This window comes from Prionailurus bengalensis, chromosome B3 (assembly GCF_016509475.1).
Source record: "Prionailurus bengalensis isolate Pbe53 chromosome B3, Fcat_Pben_1.1_paternal_pri, whole genome shotgun sequence".
NCBI lineage: Eukaryota > Metazoa > Chordata > Mammalia > Carnivora > Felidae > Prionailurus > Prionailurus bengalensis.
The window spans coordinates 5,367,331-5,393,480 of NC_057355.1; the positions used below are offsets into that span (position 1 = coordinate 5,367,331).

Below are 26,150 nucleotides of genomic sequence, written 5' to 3' on the forward strand. Positions count from 1 at the left end.
TTGTTAAATAACAGACTCTTAGCTCTCAGCAGGCACAAGGCCATAGTGTTTCACAGGCTTCCTCTTCTTGAGTCTGCTCAGCAACCCGCCCCCCCCCCCCCAGCTTCCCACACAGAACACCCGCTGAGCTCATGTCATGAGCAAGGCAGGTGCCTGTGAGTCCAGAAGGCCGAAAAGCTCAGTGTAGTTTGGAAGAAGACGAGCTGCTATAGGGGCAGGGGGCTTCAGTAGTGTCACGCTGAGCACGAGAAGAAAATATCCAATGTTGGCAGAGACCATCCCCTGCCCCCAAGCTGAGTCTAGGTAGCAATACAGGATTTGGGCCCATGCATTTGGTGACTGCAAAAGAGGCGAGTATGAACAGCAAGTATGTGTGTAAGGAAGTCTGCCAGACGTTCCAAGAACTCTCTGCTTTTTTGGAACCCCTTCTAGAGGCCCTCAGCCCCACCTCTGTGGGCTGGTCTCCGTACTCCGAGACTCCTAGATGAAAGTGTGTTTCCAAGGACATGTAACACCACTCAGGTGAATATTGGTCCTATTACCAGAGAATCCTCCCTTTTACCCTGGAACAAAGTCATCTGTCCCTCGTGTTCCTGTGTAAACAGGTTTTGAAAACCGTGTGATGTGGGTGTGCGTCCTCTTGATTAACAAGGTATTTCAATTTGTCACTCCCTGGAAGATTATGCTGTGTTGTCTGAGATCAGCACCCAGCTTACCCATCACAATGGCTGTTTTTCATGCCCTCAGAAGTTGTTCCTCACAAAGATCTCTTTGTTTTAGGAGATGACAGATTTGGGTTGAAAAAGAGATTAGACGGGACACCTGGGTGGCTCAGTCAGTTGAACGGCTGACTTCGGCTCAGGTCATGATCTCGCGGTTTGTGGGTTCGAGCCCCGCGTTGGGCTCTGTGCTGACAGCTCGGAGCCTGGAGCCTGCTTCGGATTCTGTGTCTCCCTCTCTCTCTCTCTGCACCTCACGCTCTCTCTCTCTCTCAAAAATAAACAGAGAGAGAGATTAGAACTCTTAGACTCAATTAATTTAGACATTGTATCAGCCTGCTCTGGAGAAATAGGAGGCTTTCCCAAGTCCAGTGTGAGAAAATCCATGTTTAACAAAGAAAAAGTAACCACCAATTCTTAGCTAAAAGAAACAGCTCCCCTATAAAAACACCCTCTGTTATAGGATTCCTTTCAGAGCAAGCTATTTATACATGATTCAGTTTAGATAAAGAAAACCTGCTTTCGTATATTTCACAAACACATCCATCCCTTGTGTAACGTTATATATACACTACGCGCACATCATATATGTGATACAGTGGTCCAGCCTAGTGTTTGGCCTTTGACAACCAAAAAGATTGCCTTTTATGATGCCAGTCTCAAAAATGTTAAGAATGTACCCCCACGGCACCTGGGTGGTTCACTTGGTTAAGTGTCCGACTCTTGATTTCAGCTCAGGTCATGATCTCTCATGGTTCATGAGTTTGAGCCCTGCGTCGAGCTCTGTGCTAACAGTGTGGAGCTTGCTTGGGATTCTCTCTCTCTCTCTCTCTCTCTCTCTCTCTCTCTCTCTCTCTCTGTACCTCTCCTGCTTGTCTGTCTCTCTCAAAATAAATAAACTTAAGAAGAATGTACCCCAGCCTCCCTTAAGAAAGGATTTCGGATTTATTGACCACGGGTTTATCTTGAATCTGTTTATATTTTCATTTGTGCCATTTTGGGGAATAATGAGTTGCGCATTTTCAACTTGTGTTGAGGTAGCATTCTTTTCTCTTTCCTTAACTGAGGGGTTACAGACTCAAACGTCTAACGTAGTCAGTCAGTCGGTGGTCTGGTGTAAGCATTAAAAGCACGAGAACGGGTGTCCCGCCTACAGAGAGCAGCCACTCTCGATTTCAGTCCATTCTGCCACATGGGAACGTGGGACTGGCGTGGCCTGGGTGTTCAGATTTTTCCCTAGAAGCCTCAGACCTGAATTTTTAAACATTGTCAATTCAATTGGAAATTTAAAGACCCTGTGCAAAACAAATAACCCACAGTCTGTAGGTATTCCGGTTTATTTCTGGATACTGTATATCTGTATTTCTGGATACTATGTATATATATTTCTGGATGCTGTATCTGTATTTCTGGATACTATGTATATATATTTCTGGATGCTGTATCTGTATTTCTGGATACTGTGTGTGTGTGTACACACATTTCTGGATACTGTATCTGTATTTCTAGATACTATAGGTATCCAGCTCACCTCTGTCTGAAATAGACCTCTTGCGTTTCAAGCATACTTCTGAGTGTCTGGGATGTGATGTATGAACCTGTGGTCCTGCCTCGTAACTGTGACAGCTTTTAACATATCATCAATTTGGCCTCTATCTTAACACACTAAAGACCGTTTTCAGTTATTCTGCACCCCTACAGAAACAGCCCCACGTGCTCCGTGACTGTGTTTACCTTGACTCGAGGCACAGTCCTAAACACTCGTAAAAATCCGAATCTGCATTTCATCTGCCACCGCTGCTGAGGGTGAGTGTGGCGATTTCATGGTCACAGGCCGACTCCTCTCCCTTCTTTCCGCAGCCGTCCCTGCACCAGGCTGATAGCGCCCGGGGGACCCGCCACCATGGGCTGGTGGAGAGGCCGGCCAGGACCCGCTTCCACGCGCTCCACCGACGGTCTGGGGACAAGCCGGGACGACAAATATCCTTTCTCGTTGTCTGAGGGCAGTATGACTTCTGAAATGTTTGAAAGGTTTTCAAGGTTTCTCTTCCCTACAGTTCCCCTTTGGCCTCCAAGCCTTCGTTTTATCTGATGAAGGGAGGCAATAAAAACAAACGAGTTGGAAACTAGAAACATCTCTGCAGCTGAAAATTGGAAAGATCATCGCGGGTGTTTACTTGATGAAAACGGTGATAAAGCGGAGTCGGGTGACGTAACTGGACATAAGCAGAACCTGTAACCCGGCCCTGTTGCAAGGCCGCCTCAGGATTTTCTTCCGAGGTCAGCCAAGGCACAGTTAAACCTGACTTTGAACCAGGTTAGAGAGACCTGGTCTATCTAGCTAAAACAGACATGTGGGAATCTGGCTGATTTTTATTTCTGCTGACCTGGGGACCCTGCTGTGAGAACTTACAGAAGAAAGTTCATACGATCTCCTATTTATGCAGTTCCAAGCTCAGTAAATGACGCCTTACGGTATAAAGTTAGGAAAATTCTTATGCAGCACTTACGCCAAGACCTATGCTGTTAAGTAGGAATGAAGAAGAGGAGATTTCAAAGTCCCCTGATAGCTTTGTTTTTCAGGGGCCGGGGCTTAGGCAGTGGGCGGGGTGGTCACCGCCGGGCCACCGGCGTTGTGCTCAGGGCTTCGAGGACACAGTTTTGTGGGAGAGGACATGGAAGCAGCGTGCTGGGAGGCCCTGTGCCCTCCCTACGCTCCCCCCTCTGGGGTGGAGGAAGGCACAGGAAGGCGGGGTGCGTGTCACTGCACAGCTGGTTCCTGGCAGTGATGGTAGAGCTGGCTTCTCGAGAAACCAGGAAGTGGGGGGAGGGCACGCGTGTTTGCTGAGCACCTACCCATGCCAGGCACTGCGCCGGGCCATTTCTGTGTCATTCCGTCCTCAAAACTCACTGAGTAGTTCATGCGTTTTAACCCGCATTTTCCAAGGAGGAAGCTGAGCGTCGAAGTCACTTGTCCCAGATTCCCGCTGTCGAGGTTGGATTCAGCCCGGGTCAAGCGGACTCCGGGCCTGGGCCTCTCCCCTGCCTCCAGCACTCGGTGGGTTGGCCCCCGGACCCCCTCCTGCTGTCAAGAGAGGCCCTGTAGGGGGGGTTGTAGGACACACACAGGGGACACGCTTCTCCTGCCCCCGGGCTTCCTCCAGCTTCCTATCTGGAGGCAGGGATAGCGACCCCAGGGAACGTTCCCGTCTCCCCTCTCTTCTGCCCCCAAGGGACACACCGCGGACACAGGGTCCACAACAGACCCTGACTTCTAGTTTTATGTATTATGTGACTGCTGTCAGGGAGGGTGACGGTGACAGCTGATTCTGCGGGTTCCCTTCTGGAACACGTAATAGCCCTTACGCAGAACGCAAAAGGGAGAGGAGAATCCAGACGAGTCTTCGGCTCATGTGCTCACGTGTGGGAGGAGCATGTACACCAAACCCTCATCGAGACTGCTGAGAATTTTCAAGCCAAAGACTTCTGAGTGTTTCTTTGCTTGATTTAACAATATGTCTTTTTCCAAAGTCTTGATTCTCTTTTTCTCCTATAGGTGTTCTCTGTAAATAGTATAATACATACATGACATATTCATAGCCATATATATAAATACCTGTATGCTTGCAACTATCTCAGAGCCTTTTTACAGCAAGTATGGTCTAAGTATATACACATGCTCACAGCTCTTTTAACCAAGGGAATAACTTAGAAGAGGAGGGGATTGAAGGAAAGTGACAGAGGACAATGTTCATTCACTTAAAAACAATGAGGGGCTCCTGGGTGGCTCAGTCAGTTAAGCGTCCGACTTCGGCTCAGGTCATGATCTCACAGTTCGTGAGTTTGAGCCCTGCGTCGGGCTCTGTGCTGACAGCTCGGAGCCTGGAGCCTGCTTTGGTTTCTGTATCTCCGTCTCTCTCTGCCCCTCCCCTTCTCTCTCTCTCTCTCTCTCTCTCTCTCAAAAAAGTAATAAACATTAAAAAAAATTATTTACTAGTGTCAGGCCCCGCTGAGACACTGCAGGCATAATGGCGAACATAATTTGGTCCCTGTCCTCATGTTGCTTAAAGTGGTCACAGTGCAGTGTGGTGAGCTATCGTCGAGGCAGCTCATAGGAGGGGCGGCCAGGACCAGTGATGGGAGGCTGGAAAAGGCATCCTTGCGGTACGTCTGAGGCTTGCAGGATGAGCCACCAGTAAGGGGATGATGTATTTGTGTACTCAGCAGAGATCTACAGAGTCCCTTTTCTGTACAAGTACTGTCCACGCGCAGGGGACTGGGTGGTGGAACAAGGCGTGTCCCCGCGTTGGTGAGGTTTTGGTCTGGGGGAGGTGGTGGACAGCAAACAGGTAAAGAAATGATTAAGGAAGATAATGGCAGAAGGTGGTAGGTGATGCAGAAAGAGGGAGGCAGCTGGAGAGGGAATGTTCCAGGAAGACGGTGTATCTTGTGCAGAGTCACAGAAGGGGAGACCACACCATGTGCTCAGGGGACTCGGTCTCCTCCCAGGTGATTTACCACGGGGTGTCACTTGACCCCATCTATGGGTCCCCTTGTGAAAACAGCAGCAAATACAGGTCACCTTCAGAGGGGAAGGGAAGCAAAAACTAAATTAGTGCACAGATAGATTAAAGTTCATCACACAGTACATGTCTGATCCACAGGTCGTGAGACCCCTCTCTCTGTTCTCTTCTTAAGCACAACCTAACTGGGGTCTGGGGACTGGGCATCTGCTGATACAAAAAAATTTTTGAGCTCAGGCCGGTCCGTTAATGGACAGCGTGTCTCTTCTGCGGAACCAAGGGGCCGTGAGCTCCTAGTGAAATACAAGAGAGGGATAATTATATGTCGAAGGTACTGACATAAATCAGAAGAACTTGGGAGAAAGATTTCATCTTTCCTTTCGTGGCCACATTCAGTTGATTTTGAAATAACTTGCTTAAAACAGTGGCCTTTCACACAGGGTCTTCTGTTATCTCCTTAATGTCTGTCTCCCACTTCTGTCATTTGAAAGTGTTCACACCAGTTTGAACCTTTGTTAGGACAAAAAGAAAAGGAGAAAAACGTATCCAGAATTCTCTTCCTGCAGCTGTTTCTTGGCTTGGAAGTTACTTCAGCGCGGCAGACTGGCCTAGACAGGGGTTCAGTCCTATGATACAGGGATCTCACGTGAAACGGACATTGTTTAACGAATATTCTGGCTTCCTCCCCGAGTGGGTAGCAAGCAGGGCACCGGCCTGGGGACGTTCCTCGTGCAGTGGGCAGCTGTGGCTGGGGCCTGGGCTTGCGCACTCAGCTTAGGGGCTCTTCTGCGTGTCCGCGGCCGCTGGTTTCTGCAGCAGCCCTCTTCCCTCCTCAAGGGCAGCGGACGTGGGTCCCACTCGCCGTCCGGTCACGTTTCTGAACAACTAACGTGAATTTGCGGCACATATGATCTTATCTTAGACTTGTGGGTAACACATCGAGAACGCAGGGGACATGCTGGAGAATCATGGTAAACGCCTTCCTCTAAAGGTGCTTTTAGAAAGAGAGAAAAATAAGTGTGTGGAAAATTTCTGATTTATGTTCCCAACAAGGCGCAGGAGTGCATCGCATCTGGGAAACTAGCGTGAGTGGTCGCGAAGGGATGCCTCAAGACCTGCCAAAGTTAGGAATGGCTTTCCTCTTTGGAACAGGCCTTGCTTTGAGTCTGTTCGTACAACGAGATGAAAGTTTTAGGACATTGGCGTATAGAACACGGTTTCTTTGACATACTCGGCCTGTTACATTTGAGGAAACGCTACTCCGCTCCGCCCCGCACCGGCCCCCAGGGCTCTGAGAAGGCTTGCAGCTAAAAAACTTTTTCTCTTCACCCGGGACTAACAAAATGCATTTGATCTGATCACAAAACCCAACTTTTACCTAACACCCACTAGCGATTTCCATCTTAAAGGACAAGGAACGGGCTGATGTTTAGAGCTTCTCAGGAGAAAATGTTCAGACTTCAAAATTCCACATGCGACCTGTCTGTCGCTCGTGTGCCAAGGAGAGCAGCAGAAAGATGTTCCCACGCACGCAAGGACTCAGAAAGATCCCACTCGGATTCTCTCTGTGACGTTGGACTCCAAGATGTTTTCTAGCAGGACGTAGTTGGAGGCAAAACAGGACGAGAGGAAGTAACATGATGGCGAAGACGTGGTTGAGAAAATAGGAAGGAACCAGACTGGGACCGGCTCTGTGTGTTCGGTCTGACCCTGGGAGTCGTCTTGCGGGCGGGTTCCAGGAAAGCAGACTCAGAGTCCACTCGCCCGGCCGGCTGCATGGGAGGTCCTGGGCCTGCCCCACAAACCGCCCCCTGGTAGAACCCTGAGCTCCAGAGGCTCGGAGACAAGATGGCCAGCCTCCAGACTGCCTCTAGAAGGCTCTTCCTGAGCCCTGCCCCAGGTGCGCTTACCACACGGGAACAGGAAGCCGAAAGGAGAAGCTGGGCTGTGCTCTCCAGCCACAAGGCCAGCAGCACAGCAGAGACAGGGTGGATGCCGTGTGGAGCTTCTGAGGCTCAGTGACCCCACCCATGGGTAGATGGGCCACCAGATGTCCTGTCTTATCAGCAGAAGAGCTACTCCCCTTCCTTTGGGGAAGAGTGAGTAAGAAGCTTCCCTGTGACACTGCCCATGTGGAGGAGGAGGAGGGGAGGCCTTTGGTCAGCGGACTGAGGCAGGGACACGAGGAGCTTCCTCTCCAGATCCACAGGCATGTGGGGAGCATGTCGGTGGGTTAAACACGGTGGATGGGCGAGAAAAGGAGCAGACGCGAGGGAGGAGCGGGAGTTAGTGTCCAGGTGGAATTTGAACATGCTTTTGGTGGCAAAGCCGAGCAGGCGGTGGGAAACTGGGGCTTGGCACGAACTGTCGGCGGCGGGTTTGGGGGGGGGGTCCCTGGACTACAGGTGCCCAATGCCGGTTGGAGTCAGAGGCCGGGGCAGGACTGACGACCCCCCCCCCGCCCCGCCCCCGGTGGGCTTGGGTGGGCCCGGCTCTGTGTCCTTGGGCACTCCTCCCCGAGTGTCTCCAGCCTCCCACGCTGCCCCCATGGCGTGATGCCCAGCAATTCCGAGGCCCTTGTCCCCGTCCTGTCCCTTTGTGAGCAACATGGGCTGAGAGGCTGTGAGGCCATGGGGCTCAGGGAGCATCAGGATTGGAGGAGGAGGAGGAGTAGGAGGAGGAGGAGGGAGCAAAGGACCTGAAAAGGAGTGCGTGGGGCGGGTGTGCCAATAAAAAGGGGCACACTAATGTGGGGACCTTTTAACCTAGGCTCACCAGGGGTGATGGCCGAGGAGCTGGTCTGGCTCGTTAAAAACCCTGCTGCTGGCTGCTTCTCCGTTGGCAGCTGGTAGGCACCACGGTCGCTTGTTGAATTAATGGTAAATTCAAGTTGACCAATAAGGGTATTTCCCCATCTTTAGGTTGTCCTGTAGGACATGTCGGTGTGGTGGACTAGTCAAAGCCACCTGAATGAAAGCTCCTGAAATCTTAAGAAGACTTTTCTGGGCTTGCCTTCGGTTGACTGCAGCTTCGTGAGCCAGTGACGTTAGCGTTTCTCCTGATGCCCAGCAGCTCTTGCGTTTTTAAACGGCCAATAAATGACATGTGCCAGGGAGAGCTAAGAATGCTCAGCGGTCACATCGTTTGAGTTTTGCTGGCCCAGCCTCATCGCATCAAGAACCCCAGCCGGGCCCGGTGGTGGTGTGCCTGGGCCCTGGCCCCTTGGGAGGCCGAGGAGGGCACGGCCGGAGCCCAGGGCGGCCGACCGGTGGGGCGTCCACGCGGACTTCTGCATCAGGGTGGCGTGGGGCTGGTGGGTGGGGGATCACCTGTCAGCAGCCGCCGCACCCCAGCCTGGGCGATGCGGTGAGAACCCCTGAAAGTTAATTTCAGGAAACCACTACACGTCCATGCTGTTAACATGCATCAGAAAGGTTAACGTGCTGACTCGAACCTCACCATTGAGGTAATGCGCGCTTGGTCATTCTGTTACCCTTAAGCCTCCACGTGCTAAGTTGTGTTAGCGGCACTGCCTCGGGGACTTAGGACGGCAGGGTACTGAGAGAAACGGGAACCTTCTGCTTCCTGACGTTCCGCTTCTCCCCACGGAGATCCATTGAAGTCTGCAGGAAGCGGAAAGACAGATGCCTGCAGGTGGGGAGACTCGGTGCCTCCTGGCCGATGGCTCGGTCCACCAAGGCTCTGGTGGTTTTCATCGGTCAGGGGGCCTGCCTCCTTTGTGCTCGCCTCCTGTGGCGTATTCTAGCCTGCACTTCACAGGCACGAAGCCCCATCGTTGAGGAAGTGTCTCCCTTTTGAAAATCATCTCTTACCGTGTGGACTTAGGTTCAGATTAAGAAATAAGCTAGCTGCAGATGACAAAACAAATACAGAGAGTGGACCTTGTGATCATAACGCCCCTCCCGGCCACAGGGGCCTTTCACACCCAGTCGTTCATCGGGGACGCCCAGGCCAGGCCTGCGTGATGGGGGCCCCCTCCCCTTCCTCCTGAGCCCACGCATGTGGTGGCTGCTGTATAGAATCATTACAGTTTGTAGCAGGAGGTTATTATGATTAAAGATGTTTTGAAGAGACTGTTCTATGGGTGTAAATGAACTAAATTAACTAAACGCCTCTACTGCCCTCGGTGTGGATATTGTCGCATCACATCCGTTTCTCTCTGCGTCTGGAATATGTCCCAGGGCACCATCCCTGGAAGAGTACAGAATTTAGAAAACGGAGCCCCCGACAGCCCAAGGAACTTACCATTTCTCCATAAATCTAGTGCAGCTCTCTTCTGGTTGTAAGTGACAGGAACCCTCAGCTTGAAAAAAGGAAACTTACTGACTTATGTCCCTGAAAACCCAAGGGCACTATCCAGGGGTTCGCACAACAGCCCTGAGACTGTATCTGCTACGTGTCCCCTGGTGGGTAGGGGGATCCCACCTGTCAGTCTGTGTTGACTTCCTGGGTGGATGGGCTTTGTCTCCTTGCAGACTGACGCGGCTCTTGGGCTCATCACCCCAACTGAGGGCACCCTTTTTTTCTCCTCCGAGGCACTCTCTGGCTTTGTTTATGTCAGGAGCCCATCCCTGACCAATCACTGTGGCCGGGGGTATAAGGTACCTTGACTGGAAATACTGAGCCTTGGGACAGAGGGGCTTCCAAAGAATGGCAGCCTTACCAGGTTTGGGGTGAAGGGTGGAGGCAGTTCTTGAAAACAAAAGACGCTATGCCAGCCAGAAAAAAAAAGACAGACCCCACACATGAACCATACAGAGACAGCACTTTCCAGAGGCAGTTGTGGAGGGAAGGCCTGGAGGAAGAGCGATGGGTGTAGAGAAACAGATGAGAAGCAGAAACCCTGTTGTCTGACTCTCCATGATTCTGGCGTCTTCTTTCTGCTTCAACTTTCCATTAATTTTATTTTCCTTTATTAAAAATTCCACTTTGATGGTAGTACTTTCGGAGCCAGTTACTCCTCACAGCCTCTGGATGAGAGTTGGCCAAGGTAAGCAAGCCGTATTTAAAAAATGTCTTTACTGTTTATTTATTTTTGAGAGAGAGAGACAGACAGCAAGCCGGGGAGGGGCAGAGAGAGAGGGAGACACAGAATCCGAAACAGGCTCCAAGGCTCTGAGCCGTCAGCACGGAGCCAGACACGGGGCTCGAACCCACGAACCATGAGATCATGACCTGAGCCGAAGTCGGACGCTTAACTTACTGAGCCACCCAGATGCCCCAGCAAGCCGTATTTTAAAAAGATATGATGGGCACGTGTTTGTCGATGGCTCCACTTAATTTTATCCACCTTGAATGTTGTTGTAGAGATTTCTAGTATAAATCATGGAATTTTGTTTTCTCTTACAAAACTTAGGTCCTCCACGAACAATCATAGGCTTATATGGAAGTCTAAGATGAAAAGTAATTTAAAATAAACCTAGATCTTCATATTTTTTTAAATTTTTTTTTTCAACGTTTTATTTATTTTTGGGACAGAGAGAGACAGAGCATGAACGGGGGAGGGGCAGAGAGAGAGGGAGACACAGAATCGGAAACAGGCTCCAGGCTCTGAGCCATCAGCCCAGAGCCTGACGCGGGGCTCGAACTCCCGGACCGCGAGATCGTGACCTGGCTGAAGTCGGACGCTTAACCGACTGCGCCACTCAGGCGCCCCTAGATCTTCATATTTAAACAGAAACGCACTTGGAACACATCTACCAATGGAATGCTCTGATTTGGTATTCTTCTATTGAAGACACGGAAAAATAGGAAAAATAAACACCTTTGCTTGGGGTGTCCTCGTAAGCCATTGGAAGGAAAGAAAGATTTAAGAAGCTTCTAAAACTGTAATTTACACAGTGGATTTGATTTAGACTCTCTGAGTATTTTCATATACAAAGGGCATATACAAAACAGAATTGAGTATTTTCGAGTATAGCAGGCAACAGAATATAAAACCAACTGAAAAGATTGGCGTATCCACTGTGTATGCGATATCATTTTCAGGTCACCGGGTCAGATTTAGGAGACACTTGAAGTGTACATATCAAAAAAAAAAAAAAAAAATCAGCTCTCTGTGTTGAGGTCGACTCTCCATCTGCTCTCCGGGCAAATCCCGACTGAGCACTTCACCGTGAATAACATAGTCAGGACCTGGGAACTCCGCTAAAGATGAGTGATGGCGGGCCCCTGCCTCCTTGGGTTGTCACCTGCCCTCAAGAATTCTGGGATGCAAGTCGTGGGATAAATACAATACTGCGTTTTAAATCATAAAAAGGTGTCTCTAAACTGATTATTTTGCAAACTTGGATCCAAGAAAAAATGTCTTCAGCTTCCCAGAGCCCTGGGATTAGTTGGATTGACGTTTTCATAAACTGGGCAATTACAACAGTTAACGTGTTCCTCCTCATGGCCGTCTACACGGGAATAGCATTTTTGCATCCAGGACGGCCAGGGCGCCCCCTCTGCAGACACGCGGGATGTGTGCTGGGCAAGACCTCATTTCCCCCAGAGAGGAGTCGGCCATAGAATCTAGAATCGAACTATCTCAAAGGTGCTTATAAATCCCCTTTTTAAAACAAAACCAAACCTCCTTATGTGCCCAGCCAGCTAACCCTGTTCTCGTGGATTTGTGGTAGTTTTTATCATGGAGATCAGGGATCCTAGGAGGTGGAGAGATCACTCAGTCTGACCTCCTTTTAACACCGTTGAGCAAAATGACCAAGTCATGGAGCGTTTGAAGTGACTTTCCCTCAGGTTGTGCGGCCAGGTGAGAAGAGCCAGTTCTCAAACTCAGGCCCCGGGCTCCCCTTTGCTCCTGTGGATTGAACATCTTTTCTTTTTCTGTCACTCTGGTTTTTAAAGGCAGCAGCATCCTTGGAAAGAAGAGAAGCACCCTGGGTTCAGGCTGACATCTGCACTTAACAGGTACCTGGGTTCATTGCTAGTAGAAATAAATTTCCGAGACCAATCAATTCGATTGTCCTGCTGCCCTTGATATATTATCCGGTGGCCAGAGGATATTCATATCAGATGTGTTTATATGAAGTATTAAAAAAATGTCAAAGGCCTAAATCTCCCACCATTTATCGAATGTCTGCACAGACAGCACAGGGTACGTAGACAGTATGAGAGCCCGAGGTCCAAGGCGGGGCCGCGAGATTGGCTCTTACTGTGCGACCTCGAGTAAGTTATTTAACTTCTCCGTGCCTCAGCTTACTCACCTGGAAAAGGGAGATAATAATACCTGTATCAAGGGATGGTTGTGGGGATTGAATAAGGTACAAGAAACACGGGGGACATTAGCATTCAGCCAGAGTTGGCTTGGCATCGCGATCACTTTGGGCTGGACTCCAGCGGTAAGTGCTCTCCGGGGGTCATTTTTTTTTTTTTTCAATCCTGACAGCATTCTTCAAGAATGAATATTATTTTCTGTTTTAAGAGATTAAGTGACTTGTCCAAGGCAGTTTAGCTAATGTGCGGTGGTACTGGGATTTAAAAAAAAAAAAAAGTTTCCAGTGCAAAATACAAAACATACACCAAAGAGAAAAGAGTGATGGGAAGTCCCTGTGCCCACCCTTCGGCTTCGGCCCTCATCGGCCCGGCTCCTTTCTTCGGAACCCCCTCCTCCCACCCCCGTCCCGCCACCCACTAGACAGAGTATCACACAGGTAAATATCTCTGAGAGGAAAGGTTGGTAAGAACCTCTTTTAAAGAAAACACAACCACAATGTCATTGACAAAATTAACAGTGATTGTAATACCCAGGCTACCTTCACACTTGCCCAGTTGTCTCTCTGCATTTGACTGATGTTCTCTTGAGCCTCTTTGACTCTGTAAAGGAGCCAGAATCCAAACCGAGGGGTCTCTGACCCCGGGGGGCACGCTCTTCCTGATGCATCATGCAGCCTCCGAATCTCCTGTACCCCCGTCTGAGCACGGCACCGCCACGGTGCCCAGTCAGGCCACACGGCTTTACTGGCCATGTGAGGCTCTCACCTGGAACAGACCACAAGGAAACATCTTAGGCTAATTGGAGGTCTCTCACAAAAGGCAGGTAGTTTGACAGTTGGATAAGTAAATAATTGTCTCTTAAGAGTTAAGCTTATGCAGCCCCTGGAACCGTCTGGGAGCATTTCAGAAATTCACTCCAGATCAGTGGTTACCAAACTTTCTGCCTTAGGACTCCTTTACAGTCTCCAAGACGTTAAGGCCCTCAAAGAGTGTTTGCATAAGTGGCTGTGTCTGTTGACATCAGCCTATCGCTACTAGACGTTAAATTGGGAGATTTATAAAAGATACTTGTGCACTTAAAAATAACAAAGTAGCAATCACAAACTCATCACGTGTCTATGTAAAAAGATGCCTTCTTCTAAGAAGCACAGTTACATTTTCTAAACCACAGAAGAGTCCGCTGAGAAGAGTGGCAGTGCTGTGCCTTTTACAAACCTCCCCGAAGATAGAGATAGCGGGTCCTCGGCCTGACCCCACAGCTGCCATGTTCCTGACGAGAGCAAGGGCAGAAGGGCAAAGAACATGTAGTATTATTTTCAAAGTCGTCTTGGCCTTGCATTCTCCCTGGAAGGGCCGGAGGAGCCCTGTGGTAGGTGGCCCTTCACACAGGAGTTATTCTCAGATGGAGAGACTCTGGTGCAGAGAATGCACAGGTCCCAGCGGTCTTCTGAGTTGCAAGGGGGAACAGGAAGCCCCTTAGGAGAGGCGGTGAGTCCAAGGTCTGCGTTGTCGGAGTAGACGATTACGCCATTAGCCTCTAAGCGCAAGACTGTGCAGGCACAGACTGCCATCTTTTTGGGCGTGGGAGATCCTCAGAGGCTGTGGTTTGATGTGAGGGACTTCAGGTAGGTTCCAACTCCTCATCTTAACAGATGATTGTAAATTCCTCATTCCTGCCTTCTCTCCTGTGGGTAATTTTCAGCAAAGAATATTGCCTTCTTACTAAAGACAAATGGATTTTCAGCCAGACTCTCTCCTCCTCCCCTTAGGACCAATTCTGATTCCGCCCTTCACACGAGTGCCCTGAGCGCCAAGCCCCAGGACCCTTATGGAGGAGGGGGCCAGTCGGCCTGGCCTGCCCCATACATGGGTAAGACACAAAGGCCCCTGCTAACAGCCTCTGTGCTTTCTCACTGTTTGGAATGACACGAGCTCCGGGCTTTGGCCTTCATTCACCTTCCTCCACCACTTGAACCACTCTGATGCGTCTTCCTGTTCCCGTCTCTTCCTCTCTCACCTGCCCTGGCCTACCTGGACCAACACCCTTGGCTCTGTCGCCATTTCTGTGGAGCCGTCCTTGATCTTCCTCCCTCCGCCGACCCACAGCTACCCATGTCCTTCCACCCCAAGTTCCTCCCTGCACATGCCTGTCTTGGCACCTGTCACCTGACTGTCTTTCTCATGGGTGTGCCTCTCCCCCTCTGCTCAGTGTGGATTTCCTGAAGTCGGCATTTTAATGGTCTTACCTCCAGCAGGGTGCCCAGCACACGGGAGCCCTCGGTGTTGGAGAACTGTGGAGAAGTTACACAGTGGCTCGCGTGCATGGAGCACTGGGCTAGAAAGGACTCTAGGTGCTGACATCCAACCTGCGGGCTTCACTAAGACACTTTCCAAGCCTGCCTTTCCCTCTGCGGTTGATAATCTAGTAGGAAAAATGGTGTTGAATTACCTGTTCCCTGTGCAGATTGGCTCTTGTCCACAAACGGTTAGGGCCGCGTGTTTGGTCTTAAAACAGGAGCATGAGCATAAGTAAATCTTGGTCAAGATAATAGCAGCTTTTCTGGTTTTCTTTATTTTTGAGGCCATTTAAGCCCTAGATAGTCTCTGTTCCTTCCAAGGAGAATGTCCAAGGTCTTACTTCCTTGCACACGGTAGGGATGGGATTAAGTTAGTAATAATCGTTGCTGTATTTGCTCCCTTGGTGCAGTTCAGAGATGGCTGCATTTGCCCAAACGTTCATTTACGTTTCAAGTGTCAGGTGGTTGAGAGGTGGTCTGGGCCACGAGGCTGTGTCTCCACCCATGGGAGTGTGAGCGTCAGGCTGGCGGTATGGTGGGAACTGGACGGGAGTCCGGTGCTCACTGCCGAGGGAAGTGGGGTGCACGGGAGATGCGGTAGTTTGGCTTCAGGAGAGGCATTGATGGGAGCAAAGAGAGGAACCCCAGAAAGGCAGAGGCTGTGATCAGTGGAGGTGCCAGGAAGTACAGCAGGATCCTGGTCTCCCTGAACCGAGAGGGAACCAGATTGATGGATTTTCGCCCCGGAACCGTGAATAACGAGCTGCATCTCTGCCCCTGCCGTTCCTTCATTTGTGTTGTCGTCCTCTCTGCAAAGTTTATGCTTCCGCAGAAAGGGCCAGAATCCTCGAGACAAGAAGGAAATCGTGGGTAATTTTAAGGAAGGAGCCTTTCAGGCCTGCGTGCAGAGAGGAAAGAAAGTAAGTGAAGGAGGCCATTAACTGAGTGAGGTAGCCCTGGGGGGGGGGGGGGGAGAGGTTGTCCAGGTCGGTCGGAGGGCAGAAAGGCAACAGAATGGAAACATTGATCGTGGGAGACAGACCAAGAAAGAGCAGAATTTCTGGGTTGACCTGAGAATCAAGGTGGTCACTCGTTTGCAGATCAGCAGGTAAAGATTGTTGGGCCCTCGTGGCTGACAGCTAGGGAAGGTGGGCTGACCTCCCAGCTCGAACCTCCGAGCTGTTTGCCTGCTTCTCTGCAGCAGCCTTGCAAGAATAGCATAGCTCAGAAACACATCCAAATAAGGATGTGTTTACATGGGAAAGCCAGCGTGTTTAAAGTATTCTTCAAGTCTCCAAGGATGGGGCTTATTTCTGGAGAATTCTGTTTGTTGGTGGGAGCTATTTTAAATAGTTTCGTGTATTTTCCCCCTGTAATTCATTAAAGTTTTTTTCATTCTCTTTTCCTTTTGGATTTTAAAAATATCAATTAGCTTTGCAAAAAGGTATTTCTTATTATAGGACCAACCAAATAAAGTAAAGGTTTAAAAAGTGATGGGAAACTATAATTGAAGCCCAGGATTTAGGCTCTGCAGCAGACACAGTAATAAGTGCTCTTTCCCTGGGAATCTTCCCCGAGCATAATGATGTAGCCTCAGTCCATGTTTTTCTTTGTTGGTTTGCTTTGCAAGCTGATAAGGGAGCATCTGCTCTTACGTAACTACATAAGCAATAAACTGTGATCCATCCACGAGCAGGAGTCTGTGTCCCCAGAGGAAGAAGCCATTAGTCTGATACATGGCTTTGCAATTTTCATAATGGTTATTGAGTTGCGTGACAATTAGGCGTCAACAGTAAGTGGTTGATGCGAATGACAGAAATAAACTTACACAACCAGACAAGGTTCTTACAGTTTCTCTCTTCTTACTTAATTATCCAGAACCTACGAAGAGAAGCGTTGACCATTTCCCTGGCAGCAGGTGCACTTGGCCATTTCACACGCACACAGCCCGGCAAGCAGAAGGGCTCCGTGTGAGCCTGGCTCGGTCTCCTAGCCTAGGACTGTCCCCTAACTGCCCTCTGCTCCCTCGCTCCCACGTTGCCGTGGAGGAGGGGGCTGGAGCGGTCCCTGTCCTTTCCGGGACCCAAGAGTGTGTGGGAATCATCTTCCGTGCACCCACAGCTATAGATAGATGCTGAGTTGTACCAGCTTTGGGAACTGCAGCCCTGAGCCCCTCCCCTGGGAAAGAGGCATGGCTTGGACCTCCGGTGGCCTTTCAGCAGGCAGATGCTGTGACCCGCTCAGTTAAGGAGAAGGTCTCAAATGCAAATAACCCTGAAGGAAGTGAGCCCCTTAATGACCCTTTGTGTACGCAGAGGAGGGAGAGGGGGAGGGCACAAGCATCCCAGATCTTAAGAGGGTCAGAAGGTGTCACCCAGGCAGCAAGAGGGCCAGGACGGGGAGGCTGAAGGGACCCACCTCCTGCTGCACCTGCCACATCCCTGCTCAGCAAACACAGCCGGTGCCAGGAGTTTAGATTTGTCCGGCATGGGAGCGGGCAGAGGGGACGTGGTCTGGGTTGCATTTGGGAGGTCAGCCCTCCGTGGCTCCGAGGCCTTGAGGGTTCCCGGAACACAGATGGAGCCGTGGTCGTTGCCGTCCCCTGTGGGACCGATGTGGGTGAGTGTCCTCTGTTTCCAGATGTTCAGTCACAGCGCGTTCCCTTTTTTAGCGTTAGCGCTTTATTTATAGTTGTATCCTAGGGCAATTTTTTAATCCAGTAATAAAAAATCCAGGCTTGGATATTTTGGTTCTGTGTTGGGTTGGCGCTAACATCCATTACCGCCACCCCCGTTCTTGCTGTTACCTGAAGCCGCGAGCCTGTCGCCCGTGATTTCCCCCATTCCCACACCCCTCGCACCGTTCAGCAGCCAAGTCCGGGCCGTTCCGTCCTGCAGTGAGCCTCAGAGCCACCTCCTTCTGTCCTCGCTGCCCGGGCCCACTTCCTGCTTGCCTGGACCGGTCTGCTGGTTTCCCGCCCGCTCTCCCTGCCTTGGGGCTTTCTCCTTCCCAGCCGTCCCGCTCTCCCGCTGCTAGAACCCTCTCTCCAAAGCCCGGCTGTGATCCCGTCACTTCTGATCGCTGCATCACGCCCGTAACTGGCAGGCTCCTTCAGTCCAGCCTCATCCGCCACTCCTCCCACCTTGTGCTCCGGCCATTCTGGCCCCTGCTGTACACACTGGCCTTGCCTCTCCTTCCCACTCTTCCCTTCTTCCCCGTCTCTTCCCCACCCTCCCCTCCTTCCCCTCCTCGTCCCGTCTTCACACTGGGGCATCCCCTTCACCCTCACTCCCCAGTGTCTAAATCCCTACACAGAGTCCCAGAATTTGCAGGCAGCGTGATCTTGGGGCTGCTAATAGTGACTGCCTCATAGGGCCGCTGTGAGGACGGCATAGGGTGCCTCACAGAGCTGGGGAGCCTGGCACATAGTAAATGAACAGTAATGTTGGCTCTTAATATCATCATCCTTGTCATTATCCTTCATGGGCCTAACTCAGATGCCTCCTCCTCCAGGAAGGCTTCCTTCTGTTTCAGTGGTACCAACGGGATAGCAGAGGGGTGATGTCTGCTTGCCACTCCGTCTCACAAGGTAGCCCTCAGCTCCTCATGTACGAGGGGGAGGTCAGCCTTCCTAACGGAGCCCAGGGTGGCTGGGGTCTTGATGACGAAGAGATGTTGCAACGTAGCTCGCCAGATTGCCGATTCAAGCTTAGCTTATTATTTGTAATGGGATAGTCACTGCTTCCCGGTCAGAATGGTCAAGTTACCGGCCCTTTCTCAAGATGAGGGTCCCCAAGGAAGCCAAAGTATGAATCAGAAGTTTCTCTCCCCTCCTCCTGACGCTGCTGATTGAGAGCCACACCCTTTGTCTGTCTGCACCTCATTTCCCAGTGCTCTCTGCTCACCTTGCTTTCCTTGGACATGTCACATGGAGCTTAGTCCAGCTCTAGCCTCGTCCGAGTCCCTAAGAGAGCAGGCGAGGACTGTCTGTGGAGGGTCCTCGGAGGTGATCTTTAAAACGAGATTCCTGGGCCCATCCTCACACCCTCTGCATCAGTCTTCGAGACAGGCCCAGGAACCTGCATTTTAACGGGCTTACCCAACTCTTGGCGTGCACCAAAGTAAAGTCCTGGGTCACTAACCTAGATTCTGTTTGCGTGGGCTGAGAGGGGTTCTGTCTTTATGAGTGAGCTTAATTTATCCACCTGTTAGCGCTCCTGGGGATTCTCAGCGTTGCCCCCCTGCCTTGGGCCCCACCACGATGGGCCGTCTTCTACCTGTTTTGGAGAACTTGCCTCCTTGTTCCGACTTCTCCCCTCTGCCCTACCATCTGGCCACGCCTAGCGCTCGCCAGTGCAGGAACTTGATGAATGCAGGTTGAATGAATGACCGTCAGACATTTCCTTGAAGCTGCAGAGGCTCATCAGGTTAACTGATAGGTTGAGCTTTCTCCAGAAACTTAACTAAACTTCACGCATGTAAGCCTCTTTAAAGACTTAGCACTTAAAACTTTGTCCCGATTTTATACCAAAAACTCAGCGTGTTTCATTACTCCAAGGAGCATGGTAACGTATCATTCTTGGCATAGTTCGTGGGTTTTCACTTAGAGCAATGGGAAATACTGTATTTTGTCATCTGCACTGTATTTTATGGGTTAAAAATGCTGGATTAGCCAGAATATATTCCCAGTCAAATTTTTTTAAAACTTTGTGAATAGTTGTCACATACACTACTTAAATTGACTGAGACTCCAGGTAAATTTCTTTTTAAAATAACTTGACCCCCTTGTAAGCAATACTTATATATGTATGTAAAAATATATAAAATATATATATAACAAGGCACAACATGGAACTTCCAGTTTGTCCCTCTAGATACATGTGGTAAGTGTGGAACAGTCATGTGGATTTTTGGATTTACCTGCCCTTCCCCCACCGCACCCCACACGTGGCAACATTTTGATCTTTATTTCTTTGTGATTTGAATAGAGGTTCTCAGTCTTTGTACATTGTCTTTCTTTCAGGATAGAGGCAGTTAAAAACAATTAAGACGGAGATAATTTTAAAGGAAAAGGAAAGTAGAAAGGAGCCAGCTTTAGACTTAAATAAATCCTGTCTATTTTAATTTTAGTATAAATGCTAATGCACCTTGGGAAGAGCATCCGTGTACCAAAACCACCTTTTTCTATTTCAAAATTCTATTTTCTATTTCTATTTTCTATTTCTATTTTCAAAATTCTATTTCAAATCAGAAAGAGTCACTGATTCTTGGCTAAATAAAATTGGAAGTACCACATAAAAAAAATTTTTTTTTTTTCCTTCCTCTCCCACTAGGTTTCTGTGATGGTGAGAACGACGTACACGGGGAAGGTATGAACTGATTTCACCTACCGGTGCCGAGCGAGATGCTAACCGCAATATCTATAGCCTCCTTTCCACTCTGAACTCTTCACAGTCCTGTGTCCAGGACTTCCCCAAATGCTGACACGAGCCACGATCAAGGGCAGGAGAGAGGAACCATGTAGTAGTTAGGTCACAGAAGTTGTAACCACATGAAAATATTAATGAATCAGTCACTGAAACCACTAGTTGTCTAAACACTTTGTTTCTCAGCTGTCTCTTCGTATCTAGAAAGTTTTGCAAGTTAAGGCACCCGGCTGGTGCCTTAACTTAAGGCCCACATTCAGGGTAGAGATTACTTAAAAATAAAATCTAGAGGGGCGCCTGGGTAGCTCAGTCAGCTGACTGTCCGACTTCGGCTCGGGTCATGATCTCACAGTTCGTGAGTTCAAGCCCCGCGTCGGGCTCTGTGCTGACAGCTTGGAGCCTGGAGCCTGCTTCAGATTCTGTGTCCCCCTCTCTCTCTCCCCCTTCCCCCTCACCCCGAGGCTGTGTCTCTCCCTGTCTCTGAAAAATGAATAAACCTTAAAAAAAAAACCCACTTTTTTAAATAATAAAATAAAATCTAAAAAGAAAAAGAAAAGAAAGTTTTCAACAGATGCAAATAACAATGGGAGGAAAGACAAACTGATTGCAAAGTGAAATTGCCAGTTTTGCAGAAGATACTGAGTTTCATAAAGCCATTTGGAGCTGGCAACCTGACGGAGGAGGGCGTGACCCAGTTCATTTATTCACTGAGCACCAGGCGCGGTTTTCTTTCTCTAAATCTTTATAACCTGAACCTTAATTTGACCAAATAAGCTTTTCAAAAGAGAGTGGCTCGAATAACAGGATTAAGAGGGACACCCTCCCACCCCACCCCCAGCCCCCACCAGGAACGGTGGTTCACCCTGGAATATCCAAGCCGAAATGGCAGCTGTGTCCTCATTCTCAGGATTTATTCTGCAAGTTTGGTCTCTGTTTCAAGTGACTTCTTTCTGGGGCCTCTTATCCTCGGGTGCACAGACTGTCCTGGTGTGGGGCCACGACAGTCACGCCAGAGCCCCTGTAGCCACGGAGACCCAACAGCAGTTGTAGCTCTGAGCTGTCGCCAGGGCCTCTCGGGTCGAATCCCCTTCCTGACATCAGATCCCCCAACCCCCGGTCTCCCCTGGCCAGACCCAGGACGTTAACATCCTCCCTGGTGTGGAGCTGGCTGTTCAGTGGCTCTGCTTCAAACCATCTGGATTCTCAGTTCCCGTCCACCTGCCGCCCCCACCCACCAGGGAGCAGCCTCCCTGCCGCCTTCCATGCTGGGTCCCTCTTCTCTTTACTGCCCTCATTTCGTCCCTCCTGGGCCACTGTGGCCTCTCCTCACCCCGCCAGCTTCCATGCTCTCCTTGCCCAGCTTTCAGGGCCTCCCCTCCCCCAATGTGGCCTCAACCTTCTGAACTTTATTTCCCGCCACTCTTTTCTTACACCGTGCTCTGTTGAGAAGCGTATCTCCATTCCGCAGTTGCCCGCCATTTCCTTGCTTCTGGGCCTTTTTTCCTCATCTCATCTCTCGGGAATGTGTTTTCCTGTGCCCCCAAAGGGCTCCACCGGGTGCCCGGCTGCAGAGGCCCGCACTGTCTGTTCCCTGTCTGCACGGCAGCCCCCCGACGCCCTGGTTCTCACGGGCGGCCCCTCGCTGCACCTTACAGTCCAGGGCCGAATCCACGTCTCCCCAGGGCTGCCCCACAGCAACGCGCAAAACCCCTTCTTCAGTAGCGAGTCAATACATAACGTGTCCTATAAAATCACTTTTTTTGCAAAGATGATGAATTTGGCCGAGGGTGGGATGGCCACCTTCTAAACATCGTGAATATGCTTTTTCCCCCCCTTTAGTGCTTTCTTTCCCTGGCCCGCTGAAAGAAGAGAATCTGCTAAATGTTCCCAAGCCTCTGCCAAAACAGCTGTGGGAGGCCAAGGAGGTAAGCGACCGTCCTCAGCCGTGTGTGTTGTCCCCGGGTATTTGCACGCCCGGCGTCGGTGTGAAGTCCTGCAGTAGGGAAAATAGGAGGAATTGAGACAAAAGAAGAGAGGGTGTCAGGGGACAGAGATGGACAACCGTTGGGGATGATGGTTTAAACGAAACTTACAGTTGTGTTGGTGACCTGGTACAGTGATCTCCTGGCTTACGGTTTTCCTGTGAATGTACTCATTCCGAAAAGCCTATCCGTCCTTCTCACCTCAGTCCTGTTCCTAAAAGCACAGACACCTCGTTGCTGCTAGTCATGGGCACATTTTCTGTTTTATAGCCAAACCTCTTCCCTGTCACCAGCTTCGGCCCCCTTTCTTGAATTCAGGGTATTTGACCTGAGTTCTCAGGGGAGTCAGTGAACAAGTCCTCTGTTTTGTGATTTCTGTGAGCCTCTGAGTATTTGCATGCACAGCTGTGCTAGCTGACGTCCCGCCGTGGCGCTCGCTGTAAACCTCACTGCGGAAGCAGGGCGTCCCCGGGTACTTGACTTGGCCTTTCTTCCCGCAGGGAGGCTGTGTTGCCTTTGAAAGAAAACAGTTTGTCTGTGCTGGCCACGGGCGAGACTCTGTTACCACTGCCTGTGCTGACTTAACTCTCCCCACCTGTTCAGGGTCCCCTGGTCCAGTTTTAGTTTCTTCTGCCAAATGTATCGAAGTCATCGTTAGCATTAAGGGTGGGCTAGAAAGGGCTTTTTTTTTTTTTTTTTTTTTTTTTTTTGGTAAAAGCAAGATGTATGTGATGTTTCACCTTTTTTTGGATGGAATTTAAAATTCACATACTTAAACATAGGAGAAGCATCCGCACTGTCTTTGTGGCTGTGGGAGGCACAGGCGGGTTTGGAGCCTTTTTTCAGAGGACACGCGTGGCTTCTCCAGCGGAGGGGTGGCGATACCCACTCTTCCCTGAGCCCCGGGGACTGCTCTCTCTGGAGCGCCGTCCTCACCATGGTTCTTGTGGCCATGTAGCACTCTGTAGATCGTTTCTGGGACAAGAGTGAGTCAACGGCACATTCGGTTTTTTTTCCCCCAACATCTGTTTATCAAGCCCCTACTGCCAGGCATCCTAGCTGCCGGGATAGATGCTACAATGAACAAATAAAAATCCCTGCCCCCTCTCCCCAAGCTTCTACTGTAGTTAAAATATGTATTTTTTCTGATATTAATTTCCTCCTTCTTCACCCTGTTTTGTTTTCTTTCTTCTTTTCTTGTGAGGCCAGTTGGAAAAGTAATGTTTATTTAAAAGCTCTCTATAGAAAACATAGGGTTTTTAAAAAAAAAAATTATTTATTTTTGAGAGCGATAGAACATGAGTTGGGGAGGGGGAGGGGCATAGAGAGAGGGAGCCACAGACTCTGAAGCAGGCTCCAGGGTCTGAGCTGTCAGCACAGAGCCCGACGCAGGGCTCGAACCTGTAGACCGCGAGATCTTGACCTGAGCCGAAGTCGGACGCTTAAGCAACTGCGCCACTCAGGTGCCCCAACATTGGCCTTTTTGAAGGAAATAATACTCCTCTAGAAGATAAATTAACAAGTGAAAAATCAAGAAACTTGGCTGTGGGGCGCCTGGGTGGCTCAGTGGGTTAAGCATCCGACTTTATCTCAGGTCATGATCTCACGGTGGTTTGGTTCGTGAGTTTGAGCCCCGCCTCGGGCTCTGTGCTGCCAGCTCGGAGCCTGGAGCCTGCTTCAGAGTCTGTGTCTCCCTCTCTCTCTGCCCCTCCCTCGCTCATGCTCTGTCTCTCAAAAATAAATAAACATTAAAAAAACTGTTTTTTTAAAAAAAAGGAAGAAAGTTTACTCATGTTCTGCCTCCCCCCGTGCCGGGAAAAGTCTAGTCAGAACAGAAACGTGTGCCGTGCGTGCGAGGATGCTCCCCAAAGCGCTGGCTCTCCCTGCACTGACTGGGGCCCCAGGACACTGACAAAGACTCTTTTAAAAAACTGGCATCTGACTTCGCAGTGCGTAAGCCCCAATTACTGTTGTCTCTCCCCAGATTCAGTCCCTGTCAGGGCGCCCTCGGTCCTGTGATGTTGGAAGCGGCGGGTAAGTAACGTTCTGCCCGTTCACGGCTCAGAGACTGTACCCTAGGTTCTGCCGGAAGGAGAGCCTCATTGCTTTGTCACAAAACCCTGGAAAACTTCACTTACCATGTGTAAATGGGAAGTCTACTGAATTTGGTTTTTTTTTAGGAACAGCAGCTCCCTTTGGTACTCACGTTTCCTTTGTTTAAAGTCATCAAGTTGCATAACTGCAGTAACAAGTAAAACCGCCCTAGATGCGCACGAGAGTAACACAGCCGAGCGTTCGTTGGTCAGTACCCGGCTCCGCTGTAGAAGCAGAAGCCGAAGGCCCGTGGCATTGGGGACCGTGGCCAGGGAGGGCGACAGCGTCCGTCAGCCTGGGGGCTTCCTTGCGCAGAAGGCGATTGAGAGTGTGTCCCTGAGCACCCTTCGTGCCACTGAAAGACACGGTTACGAGTGATCCGTTTCACGTGAGGCGCATTTTACCGCGGTTTAAAAAACTAAGCGGAAGATGAACACGTAGGAGAAATTTGCAACTACGAAAAGAGTGTTTTTGAAACCACTGATTCGCTGGTGCGTTTAGGGGCGTACAGCTTTACTCCCTAAAAGATTTGAGACAGCTCTCAAAAATAGGTATGGTACCAACATTAATGCAGGAAGTTCATGAGGAGATCGGGGCTGCGGACGAGCGGGGAGCTGGGAGGGATAATGAAGCCCCCACGTCAACAGGCGCCCCTCGAACTGGCCCGCGAGGTGGGGTACAGGGTGCACACCGACGGAGCCCTGGGGACCCGAGGGGCAGGGTCCTCACAGAGCCCCCCAGGGCTGTCCCACCGCTTCGAACCAAAATCAGCTGAGAAGCAGCGACTCTTTCCGGGTCTCGAAATAATGTGGTGTGAAAATGGGACCCTTGCATGATCTACCTGAGGACGAGCACACATTTCAGAGTCTGTGGACGGAGTTAATCAACCTCAGGCCATCCTTGCATGTTATTTCCCCAACAAAGCTTTCTATGTGTTTTTCACGGCAGTTCATTCAGGGAACTCCCTACGGAGTCCCCGGAGTGCGGACTTTATTTCTTTCTCCCCTTTTCTTTTTTGGCTAAACCTAAACTCGTGCAATTAACAGTCCACCGAGCTGAGCTGAGGATTGACCTTCTCTTCAAAAAGTCAAAAAGCCTGGCAGGACACATACCTGGACGGAAGACCAGCACACCTGGGGTGCAGGACGTCCCTGCAGATAGGGGGCGATGTGGTTTTTATGGAAAGGGCTAAGATTTTCTTCAAGAGCCAGTTTTGGCTCACCCCTCAGACAACTGAGGGATCAAGACTCCAAAGGCCCGCGTTCCGGGAACGAGGCTGCGAATTGTTGGCCGCCTCCCCTCCCCCCCCACCAGAGCTTTAGAGCCGGCGTTTCGCAGATAAAGAGTGTTGTTTTCTTGCTCTTGTGTTAGAGGCGGGGTTCTATTCAGTGACTCTTAGTCATTCAAGTATTTATTGGCCCCCTAATTGTAGGTGCTGGGGTAGAGCAGTGAACAAAGCACATCAAGTCCCTGCTTCTCAAGGAGCCGATGCTCTAGAGGAGACAGACGGGCAGGGACAGTTAGGCAGATAAATATGTCATGTGTTGGTAGGCGCCAGGAGGAAGAAGGCAAAGGCAGATCGGCAAGCCCCTCCTTGGCCGAGATGCTGTGTGACCCCAACCTGGGAGGAGCCGAAGGGGGACGTGTTCCAGGCAGAGGGGACAGCAAGTCAGAGACCCTGAGGCAGGCGTGTGCCTGGAGAATGCGGAGGCTGGCGTAGCTTGCGTGGGACTTGAAGTCAGAGTGGAATCATCAGAGGGTTTTGAACTAGGGATACTGTCACATGCCTCATATCAGATTCAGGAGAGAACTCGGGCCGGGAGTAAGTGTATTTGGAAAGTTACAGCTTGTATTTCTCTCAGCCAGAGAGAAA

General features: G+C 50.3%; 1 protein-coding gene across 1 annotated transcript in view; it reads left to right on the forward strand.

Moving 5' to 3' along the window:
* The window catches only part of CRTC3 (CREB regulated transcription coactivator 3), a 100,734-nt gene that overhangs the window by 53,799 nt on the left and 20,785 nt on the right, over positions 1–26,150 (forward strand). The window contains exons 3-9 of the mRNA XM_043553896.1: positions 2,580–2,699; positions 10,192–10,253; positions 12,110–12,172; positions 14,248–14,348; positions 20,109–20,144; positions 22,041–22,126; positions 24,168–24,217. Coding sequence (XP_043409831.1) covers positions 2,580–2,699; positions 10,192–10,253; positions 12,110–12,172; positions 14,248–14,348; positions 20,109–20,144; positions 22,041–22,126; positions 24,168–24,217 — 518 coding nt within the window. The remainder of the gene's footprint in view (positions 1–2,579; positions 2,700–10,191; positions 10,254–12,109; positions 12,173–14,247; positions 14,349–20,108; positions 20,145–22,040; positions 22,127–24,167; positions 24,218–26,150) is intronic.